The 11,635-nt window shown below is 40.3% G+C and overlaps 1 protein-coding gene across 2 annotated transcripts in view; it reads right to left on the bottom strand.

Moving 5' to 3' along the window:
* RICTOR (RPTOR independent companion of MTOR complex 2) overlaps positions 1-10,726 on the bottom strand; it is an 84,957-nt gene extending 74,231 nt beyond the window's left edge. For both annotated transcript variants that reach the window (XM_013008655.3, XM_013008654.3), the window contains exons 1-2: positions 10,634-10,726; positions 558-622 (exon numbers count right to left, since the gene is read on the bottom strand). In XM_013008655.3, the coding sequence (XP_012864109.1) occupies positions 558-622; positions 10,634-10,669 (101 nt within the window). In that variant the 5' untranslated portion in view covers positions 10,670-10,726. The remainder of the gene's footprint in view (positions 1-557; positions 623-10,633) is intronic.
* Between the last annotated feature and the right edge of the window lie 909 nt (positions 10,727-11,635).

Raw genomic sequence — 11,635 nt, 5'->3', positions numbered from 1 at the left:
CAACCCACCCTCCCAGTATCGCCACTCACATCACTGGTCCTGAAGGGATCATCCATCCTGGATTCCCTGTGTTTCCAGTTACTATCTGTACCAGTGTACATCCTCTGGTCTAGCCAGATTTGTAAGGTAGATTGGGATCATGATAGTGGGGGAGGAGAAAGCATTTATAAGAACTAGAGGAAAGTTATATGTTTCATTGCTACATCGCACCCTGACTGGCTCATCTCCTCCCCCCTAAAGATAATTTTACAAGCTCTCTTTGTAGAGGAATATGGGAACTATTAATCTGAAAATTCTGGTTTCAAAACAGTAGTTTAAATTAGATGACTCCACCAATTTTCAACATTGGCTTTGGTTCATCCAATTTGATAATTATAAACTACCATTGAAATTCAGATGGTAGCAAGTTTTTTAAGATTATGAACTTTGGAAATATTTAAACTGTTTCTACAAAATAGAACAGAAAGTACAGTATTACCATGTTTCAAGTTTAACACTACTAAAATCTGGGTAGGGGAGGGAAGGGAAGGGAAAGCAGGGAACAGAAGAGCACTTACCAAATTATTATATCCTCATAGTTAAAACCCAATTTTTCTTCGCTGTAGCCAATATCACAAAGAAGCTGAAAGAAAAACAAAACAAGCATGTGTATATGTTCTGTATATTTTTGTCTACTTCTATACATTTAAGAGCCCTGGTGGTACAGTGGGTTAGCCAATTGCTAGTCAAAAGATTGAAAGTTGAAACCCATCAGCTGCTCCACAGGAGAAAGAAGAGGCAGTATACAGCTACGAAGATGTACAACCTATAGGGTACTTCAATTCTGTCTTATAGGGTTGCTATAAGTCATAATTGAGTCTGTTTGTGCGCATACCAGTATGACTAGGCTTCAAACATAAGAATAATTGTGAGGGTGGCATTGTTTTGTTCCATTGTAGATAGGATCACTATGATCAGAATCAACTTGACAATACCAAACAAGCATGATTAGACTAGGAAACACAGCATTTTTCTGTAAGGAAATTTAAAATACATGTTACTACCATTCAAATTTGTAGACTTGTATGCAACATCGTATCTTTTTCTATTTTACCTACCGTTAGCTTTACCTCTCTCCTTTCTTGTCCTTTTGAATTAACAGAATATATTTTATTACCCCAGTTTCCCTCTCAATAATTACTCTTTTTTGTTAGGACTTACTGTCCTTATATTTAGTCTTTTCTCACAATCCTTATTTAGTCAAGATCGGTTTATATTTACTCATTTATTTATCCTTTCTACTACTCTTCTATCCTTTCTTCATTTAGGAGATTCCTTGATAGAAGAACTTCTATCCACCTGAAGAACTTAACTTTTCTTTGTTATTGCTGTTGACTTACTTATTGGCGTTCACGTTTAATCTGGACTTGCTGATAAAAAGATTCTCTTGGGATTTTTGGCTAGAAGTGACTATTTCATTTTCAGTTTTATGGATAGTTTTGCAAGATGCAGAATTATAGATAACCTGGTATTTCCTTCAGAGACGTTCATGGTGGTTTCCATTGCTTCTGTTGAGAAGTCATAGGTAAATCTTATTACATGCTCCTCTGAAAATATGGTGTTTCCCCCCTCCCCCTTGGGCTCTTTTGAAGACTGTGAGTGAATGTGTATTTTCACTCATCTCACTTGATTGTGTCTAGGTGTCATTTTCTTTTATTTATCCTGCTCATGCAAAGATGAGCTTCCTGGAGCTTTGGTTGATATCTTTCATCAGTATTGGAAAATTCTGATGTAATATTTCTTAAAAATGGCTTCTGTCTGATTCATTCTTCTTTCTGCTAATTCATTATAGGTTATAGGTATCATAGGTTATAGGTATTATAAATGATAGGTTATAGGTTTATAAATTTAGGTTATAGGTATTTTAAACTTCTATTGAATTACAAATTATAAACTTCTATTATACATTATAAATTTCTATTGAAAAAAACAAAACAAACCCAAATCACTAGCATCAAGTGGAAAGCCATTTTGGGGCAGACAGGGTCATCTTTCTTCCATGGAGTGCCACATGGTTTTGAACACCTGACCTCACAGTTAGCACATCAATTCATACCCCTAATCTCTAAATTCGTTACATTCTGAGTTTTTTCCCATTCACCTTTCTCTCAAGTCCTTCAGCTGTATATTTTTTACTGACCTGTCATAAAATAAGTGTAATTTATTATGGCTATTTAATGAGGGTTGTTGTTTTTTAATTTTTAGATATTGCATTTCTACTTGTAGAACTCCTATTTAACTTGTAGACACCCTAATATTTTCATGGGAGCTCCAGTGGTACTGATGGGTAAATGGTGGTAAGCTAGGTTGTTTAAACCTACGAGCAATCCCCAGTCCCCCAGGAAACTGATAAGGCATCTCTGTTCTTGTAAATATTTCATCTATGTGTGAATTTGATATTTTGTTTTGGCATAAAAATCACACAAGAGTTTCTCAAATTATTTTGGGGCCTAAGTGGCTGCTCTCGAATATCCCAACATTTTCACATTTGTGGCAAAGAAGACAAATTCTCAACTTACGTGGTAGGAAAACATTATGTAAATATATGAACAGGCAAAAGCAAACTAAAAAGCTCTACTTCATAGGTTTTTGTCTAAAATGTTATACTCGCATTCCTATAAAATATTTAAAATTCTGGAGTGTGGTAAAAAATACTCTTAATTTTTCAATTGTTTGTTAAAAGGTTCTGTTATTTCATCTGTTGGATGATTTTGAAGGTACTTGAGAGCATAAATGAAGAAAAAAAAAAAAGGATCTGAAAACACATATGAAGGGGTATCCTACCCCCACCAAAAAAAAAAAATAGGAAAAAGCTCTGCTAGGCAGATCTTTGGTAGTATGGATTTTACTTGCTAGGTGAGCATCAAGCAACTCTCTCTGAGTTAGTGCACCAAGTAGCATCATCACCTGGGAAGGTTCTCTCTGGTCCCAGTGAATTTTTTCATAAAAGCAGTTTTGCTTGAACCTTGTCTTTAGAGATGGCCAACTTAAAGAGAACAGCATGTGGCTGTGAAATTTTGTTTTATGTTTGGGGGGGGGGGGATGCTGCAGAAACTGTTGGGATGTTGAACACAGCTTACAAGGACAGTGCTATGGGAAAAACTCAAGTGTAAGAGTGGTTTTTCTCATTTCAAAAAAGGTGAAATGTTGACTGATGGCAAACCTACTTCTGGATGTCCATCAACTTCCCGGACAAATATAAGAGCAAAATTCGTGTACTTGTGCTTAAAGACTAATGAACCATGAACGTGATGAAGAAGTTATCTGGACTATCCTGGAGCTCAGTTCAGCAAATTTTAAAGGGAGAATTGGGAATGAAAAGGGTCGCTGCAAACTTTGTGCCTCAGGTTCTAACAGACCAAGAAAAACCGAGTGTAGAGTAGAAGCAGGACATGCTTCTTACAGTCAATGATATAATTTAAATTTTCATACTTCTGCAACAGGAAGCAAGGTGAAAGTCATAATTCAAGTTCCAGTCTAGCTCCAATAACAAAAAAAGAAGTTGAAGTAAATTATCTTTTAAACTTTATAGAGACCATATTAAATTACATCAGTTCATAAATGTTTATAGATTACTCTCTGTGTGAAGAAATATACAAACTGCTAAGAGAGGATATGGGAGAAATTTCAAAGCCCTGAAGCATCAAGCAAAGAAATATACGACTGCATAAAAATAATTAAAAAATATCATCTGGAAGCATAAGACAAATGGAAAACTAAGGGGTATGGGGGTATCACACCTTACCCTGGAAACACCAAGTCTCTGAAATGCAACCAACAGACCTTCACAGGCTATAACGTCAGCAGGTCAGACCTGATGACAATGGTCAGTCCTGCCCTGCCCCTCTGACCTCCACCCCACCCAAAGGAGCCAAGGAAGGTGAGTAGGAGGAGCAGGGATGAAGAAGGACACTGTGAGTCTGAAGAGCAGGAAAAGAAAGGAAGGGAACAGAAAGGAAAGAAAAAGTGATATGGTGGGAGGCAGCGGAAAGGAGGGAGAGAGGAAAAGGCGAAAGGAGGGAGGACTCTGGGAAGGACAATGGGGAGAGGGAAGTTTAAGGAAAAGATAGAGAAGGGAGAGGAAGCAGAAGAGAGAGGCAAGCACAAATTAGAAGGCAGAGAGACTACGTGAAGAAAATAACCCTGTGAAAGATTACAAGAGGAATTCAGATACAGAAAGAAAGGAAAGAGGGAACTCATCCTACCCAAGAGATCTTAGAAGCCAGACAGAAATAAATGGATAAGACCACAATCGGATTCCTACAAATGGGTTTTTATAACTCATGTTCAAAAAGCTGTGTCTATACTGTCCAATATGGTAGCCACTAACCAAAGGAGATGAGAGATGCTAGAAAGGTGGAGAGTCTGAACTGAGAAGTGCTATAAATATAAAATACACTTGATTTCAGATTTTGTATGGGGAAAAGTAAAAGAGCTCACTGCCGTAGAGTCAATTGCAACTCTGAGCAGCCCTGTAGGACAGAGCAGAGCTAGTCCTATGGGTTTCTGAGGCTGTAACTCTTGATGGGAACAGGAAGCCTCATCTTTCTCCTGCAAAGCAAAGCAGCTAGTGAGTTTAAGCCACTGCAGCCCACCACATAACTTTTTACTAGGCCGCGAGAGTGCCCTTGAAAGTGAGCAGCTTGAGCCCCATGTCACTGTTGGGCACCAAAATGCACTGAGTGGGTAGGCGACAGGGTCGGCCCAGTCAGAGCCAAACTGACCCCGGCCTTAGAAGTATATGCTACAGAAGGCAACACTAAGGCTGCAGGTTGCGGGGAGGGGCCGGCCTACCAAGCCCACATGAAAGCAAACCAAGAAGGAAAGAGAGAGTGAAGGTCAGCAAGGCCTGAGGATGAAGTCCCTGTATGGAGCTGCTAAGGCACAGAGAGAGGGCTGTCAGGCCTATACCAGCTCAATACTTGATGTCCCCTCACTGGCACATACCATGTCAGTAGACAATACGGGGGACACATGATGGGGAGTGAGTCTGGTCTGAATCCCCCACAGTAGGGCGAACCAAGAAGGGAACATATCAGCAACAGGAGCAAAGCAAAGCCACAAAACCCTTGAGGAGCACCCAAAATAGACTTCAGGTAGGAGGAACAGTTCCTGGGACCACTGTGAAAAGATAGAGGTCAGTGGACAGATCAGGGATTATCTATGCTTTTCCCCCCTCTTTTTATTCAATCTTTTGTTTTGTCTGTATTTTTGTTTTGCCTATAAGATAGACATGGGAAGCAAACCCAAGGAGAAAGCAAGTGGGCCAACGGTTCTGGAGGGTCTTGTGGGAAGTAGGAGGTGGAGGGAAGGGAGCGGTGACTAAACAACACCATAGACAGGGGAACAACCAGGGAATTAATAGCAACAAGAGGAGGATGTGGAAATCCTGGGGGTGTGTTGGAGTAACAGCAATCTAGCTGAGAGAATTACTAAGAGGCAAAAGATGAGTGAGCATGATGGTGGGAAAGGAGGAAGGTAAAAGAAAGGGTCACAAGGAAGGGATAAGTCAACCAATGAAACACAATATTCCTTGAGACTTCCTCACCCCCACTATCATGACCTCAGTCCTCCCTTTCAGTTCAGGCTAGACCAAAGAATGTACACTGATACAGATAAGAGCTCATGACACATGAAATCCAGGTTAGATAAACCCCTCAGGAACAGATATGAGAGTAGCAATAACCAGAAGATGGAGAGAAGAAGGAGGAACCAATCGCAAAGATGGACACATATCTACAACCCCACCCCTGAGGGCGATGAACAACAAAAACCAGGGGGAAGGGAGACAATGGTCAGTGTTAAGATTTGAAAATAATAATTTATAATTTATCAAGGGGTCATCAGGGTGGGAGGGGGCACGGAGGGTACAAAGATGAGCTGATACCAAAGGCTTAAATCGAAAGTGATTGTTTAGAAAATAATGATGGCAACATGTACAAATATGCTTGATACAACTGATGTATGGATTGTTAGAGCCAGCCCAATAAAATGACCTTAAAAAAAGAAAAAGTACACTGCATGTGTGTAACACTAGTCCAGCTGACACGCAGCGCAGCCATCATGTCTCTTGGTTCCCCCAAGCTAGGTGGGAGGTCTAGGTGGAGCACAGCGAGAGGCGAGAAGGTCTGCATACATGTGCACAGGGCACTGTGCTCAAGGTCCAGGGACTTCCCTAGATGCTAAGGTAAGGAACAAGTCCTACCTTTGTAGTCATGGACTTATTTAATGTCTCTGAAAGTCTCTTAAAAAAAAATCACTCCTTGTTTTTCTCAGCCCTTATATATTCTTGAAAACTTTAAAACTTCAAAAGGAAAAGCAAACACATAAACAAAAAGTCTCATGTTAGATTTATTGCACAATGTTGTTGCTGTTACATGTTGTCAAGTTGATTTCAACTCATAGCAAACCTATAAAATAAGAGTAGAGCCACCTCAAGGGGTTTTCAGGGCTGTAAACTTCATGCGACCAGACCTCCTGCCACATCTTTCTCCTGTGGAGTGGCTAGTGGTTAGCGGCCAAAAGTTTAATTACTGTGCCACCATGGCTTTATTTCACAGTATCACAATTAAAACACAATTTTTACTACATAAGGCCAATGTGCTCCTTACCTTTTATTCCTATAAAAACTCAAAACTCCAAAGCCCATCTATAGGCAATTGGACATCCCCTTACCAAAGGGTCACTGGGAGGAGACAAGCCAGTCAGGATGCAGCGTAGCACCGATGAAACATACAACTTTCCTCTAGTTCCTAAATTATTCCTGCCCCCCACTATCATGATCTCAATTCTACCTTAAAAATCTGGCTAGGCCAGAGAATGTACACTGCTACAGATAGGAACTGGAAACACAGGGAGTCCAGGGCGGGTGATCCCTTCAGGACCAGGGGTGAGAGTGGCGATTCCGTGAGGGTGGAGGGAAGGTGGGTTAGAAAGGGAGAACCGATTACAAGGTTCTACATATAACCTCCTCCCTGGGGGACAGACAACAGAAAAGTGGGTGAAGGGAGAAGGCCGACAGTCTAAGATGTGACAAAGTAATAATTTATAAATTATCAAGGGTTAATGAGGGAGGGAGGGGGAGGGAGGGGGAAAAATGAAGAGCTGATGCCAAGGGCTTAAGTGGAGAGCAAATGTTTTGAGAATGATGAGGGCAACGAACGTACAAATGTGCTTTACATAATTGATGTATGTATGGATTGTGATAAGAGTTGTATGAACCCCCAATAAAATGATAAAAAAAAAAACGTCAAAAACATCAAACTGTTATTGAGTTGATTCCAACTCACAGTGACCCTATAAAGGCAGGGTAGAACTGCCCGTGTGGATTTCTGAGGCTATAACTCGTTACTAGCGTAGAAAGCTTTATCTTTCTTCCTGGGAGCAGCTGGTCATTTCAAACTGTTCACCTTGTAGTTAGCAGTCCAAGATGTAACCACTATACCAGCAGGACTTCTATATTCCTGTTTTTATTCCTATAGAGATAAAAATTATACATGTTTCTTCTAGGCACTAGATCACAATAACACATTTTGAAAGATTTAAAGTACCTACCAAACTTTGATGTAAAAATCATCTGAGAAACCTTAATTCAAATGATAATTCTACTTAGTAGGTCTAGCCTAAAGCAGCATTGCCAACGAGCGCAAAGGTGATGAGAATGAACACTGTTGGTCTGAGTATCACGGAGTTTAAAACACTCGGAGTCTACATTAAAAATGTGGTACAACAATTTATATTTAATAAAGCATGAAGAAAAAATCCCGTAACCTCAAGGATTCATTGTTTTACGATATGGTATCATTTAAAATAAGAGGTATTTTAGTTCCCCCTAGTGATGACTGTCCAGCATGACCAGGCTCAAGAGCACACTAATCCATCCACCAAACTCAGGGATTCTTGGCTGCCAATAGATACCACGTCAATATTTAATTGGGGCTAGGGTCTCACGTCATAGTGACCCTGAATGGAGAGTAGAACTGCCTCTGTGGGTCTCCTAGCCCATGACCCTCCCCAAGAGTAAAGATCCTCCTCTTTCTCTCTAGGAACAGTTAGTAGTTTCAAACTACTGACCTTGCAGGTAGCAGCCCAGTGAGTGACGCATGATGCCCACCAGGTCGCTGTGAGTCAGAAATGACTTAATGGCAGGAAGTCTGGTTTTTTGGTTTGGAGGGAGCTAAATTTATCTTGGGTTGTATAATTCAGACTCAGATAATGGTAATAAGAAAACCATGGGAAAGGAAAAGGCATTCTAACATGTCTCTGAGAATTACATGAAAGGACCCCAGGTGATTATGTCAGTTAAGTGGTGGGCTGCTAGCCCCAAGGTCAGTGGTTCAAACCTAAGAGCTGCTCTACTTGAGAAAAAGGTGGATACCTACTCCCATAAAGATTTACTGCCTCAGAAATCCAAATGGAGTTGCTTATGAGCAACTAGTGGATTCCTGAATTCATGGAATCACGATTCCATGGCAGTACCTTTGTACTTATGCACAAATCTGTCATTTCGTGTATGTATTCAAGTAAAAGAGTTGGAAAAGTCAAATGAAAAGATATTTTTATGAAAGTTATAATTAGGACTAGATTATGGATTTCTCAATAACTTTATTTCATTCTGTAAAATAACATGAGGCTACAACTGTCCTCTTTGGGCTACAAATGGAAGGAGAATCCAGCTCCTCACCAGCACAAGGTCTGTTGCATGAGGCAAAGGTCAGACACGGCCCCACCCTCCATTCTTCCTTCCCCTATCTGACCCGTCATTCTTCCCATAGCACTCCACTTTACTACTGGTTTCAATACTCAGCTCTAATGGCCACACAAAACTCAGAGAATAATGACAATTAAGGGGCTTTATTAGGAAAGTTAACAGATTGCCACAAACCAAGATCAGAAACTACTAAGCATATAGTCATTGTTCCACAGTAAAACCTCCCTTCAGCCAGCAGCCAAGTATCTCTCTAGTCCTCTGCTTCTCAGTCAGGTGGTCTCTTGGTCTCTGCCTCTGAGAACCAGGAAACCAGCCTGCTGCTCTGTCTCAGTTTTAGCACTGTTCCCTGTTCTGCCTCATGGTCTCCGCCTCAGCCTTTGGTGCTTCTGGTCTCATCATCTGCCATTTCAGACAGAAATCTTGAATGTGTTCCACCATTAGCTCGTTTTCCTAGTTGGTCCCAGGATTTCTCTTTGTTCTGGCTTTTGAAATGGCTCACCCTTATAACCAGGGGTCTAGCTAACAAATTCCTTCAGGAAAGTAAAAGGAAATAGAGTAAAGAATTAGAAGGCAAAAGACATTTATAGAGGTATAAACAAAGGCATTTACATATGTAAATATATTAATATATAATGATAGGGATATAGGTCTATGTGGATATATTTATAGGTTAAGTAGTAAGGTAACAGATGGACATTGGGCCTCTACTCAAGTCCTCCCTCAACACAAGAACACTTTGTTCTAATAACCTGGCATACTCTGTGATGCTAACCTTCCTGACACAATTGCTGAGGACAAAATAGGTGCATAAGCTAATGTGGTAAAGAAAGCTGATGGTGTCCAGCTATTTCAAGATATAGAGTCTGGGGTCAAAAAGGCTTGAAGTTAAACAAGCGGCCATCTAGCAGGGAAGCAACAAAGCCCACATAGAAGCACACCAACCCATGTGATCCCGAGGTGTTAACGGGATCAGGTATCAGAAGGCTCAAAACAAACCACCATTTCTATAGGAATGAGAGGGGTTGGAATGGAGACCCAAAGCCCATCTGTTGACAATTGGACATCCCCTCACAAAAGGGTCACAAGGAAGGGACTAGCCAATCAGAGTGCATTATAGCACTGACAAAACACACAACATTCCTCTAGTTCTTTAATGCTTCTTCCACCCCCCTCCTACCTCATCATGACCCTAATTCTACCTTACAAATCCAGTTAGACCAGAGCATGTACACTGGTACTTATAAGAGCTCTCGACACATGGAATCCAAGATAGATAAATCCCTCAGAATTAATAATGAGCGTAGCAATACCATGAGGCAAGGTGGTTGGAGAAGAGGGAGTAAAGGGGGGAAAGGGATAGCAATAATCAACATATAACCCTTCCCCCAGGGGGTCAAACAACAGAAATGTGGGTAAAGGGAGACAGTGGATGGTATAAAATATGAAAATGAAAATAATTTAGGGTTCACGAGGGTGGGAGGGTGGGGGAGGGAGAAGAAAAAAGAGGAGCTGCTACCAAAGGCTCAAGTAGAAAAAAAATGTTTTGGAAATGATAATGGCAATGTATGTAAAAATGTGCTTGGCACAATTGATGTATGAATTGTGATAAGAGATATAAGAGCCCCCAATAAAATGATTTATTAAAAAGAAGAAAAGAAATTACACTTTACTACCAAGCTTAATGCAACATACATGTAATATATTTATTATTTAAGTATATTTTTGAAACATTAAACCATTACAAAGTTCATGAGAAATGACAGAGGATAACACTAATGTAGTGAACATGCAAGAATTTCTTGCTAGTGATGGCTGAAGAACATTTAATTAAATATAATAAGGAATAAAGAGTGACAATATTTAATAAAGATTCAAGTTGCTTACCTTAGTAAAGTTATTCAAGTGGCCTAGCTTTCTCATATTTGAAACTCCTTGCAATTTGGCCACATTTTGGAGAATCTCTCTTAAGTTATCAGACGGTTCTAAAACAAGAAACAGCACAAATTAAGGTAGTTTTAACATAGTATTTTCCTAGCCAAACAGTCCATATGAAATTGTCACAACTTTTTGGCTCCAGGTTCAAAGTCTTACTCTCTAACCCAAATCTCCTTCGGTGACACTGTGGCCAACCTAGCCAATGGCCTTCACAGCTGTACTCCACCCCAGAGCAAGGCTTCCAATGGTTCCATTCTAGTTTGACCATATGTGGAGAATTTCGATTTCCACTCAAGGCTTCAAATTGGCTAAAAAGGATAGTTGTGACCAGCTACACAGTGCACAGTAACTGAGGATTTTGCATGTGGAATTTTTTGGGATGATTTGTTTTTACTTTGCATTTCATGTATTATCCAGATTCACATTCTCACAGGATCAGCAATTAACAATAACCACCTAGTCTCCCAAGTCTGAAAACATCAAGGCAGTTCCAGGTGCACCAGAGGGTCTGCTCACAGAACAAAATAAAATTGCATAATAATTCCTTCATCCCATTTCTTAAAGTAACACCTCACACATACACACACACACACACACACACACACACAAAGATGCTTATGGCTGAAGAACACAGAAACCCTTTTTCTCCTTTACCTCAAACTAAACATTAAAACTCATCTGACAGGGTGAATGTCTGTTTAAAAATTAATTGCACACACACGAAAAATTCTTCGTGATGCATAAATATTTTGTTACACAGGGTACAAAAACACTTTTTCACTTTTTGGTTGCCTGGTACTCTGGGAAGAATAAAGACTGGTGCCAAGGAGGGTGCACTGCAGTGAGGTAAAGCAACACAGCCAGGGAGGCTTCTCACAGTGGTGGGTTGTCGAGGACGCCCCCATTTGACAGGGGAAATGCTATATCCTGGTTGGGTTCTGGTTGTAGCTG

This window comes from Echinops telfairi, unplaced genomic scaffold, assembly GCF_000313985.2.
Source record: "Echinops telfairi isolate 266 unplaced genomic scaffold, ASM31398v2 ScPeMD7_7469;HRSCAF=8507_1, whole genome shotgun sequence".
Classification (NCBI taxonomy): Eukaryota; Metazoa; Chordata; class Mammalia; order Afrosoricida; family Tenrecidae; genus Echinops; species Echinops telfairi.
Note: the sequence above shows the minus strand (reverse complement) of the source record. Positions and strands in the feature narration are given on the sequence as shown.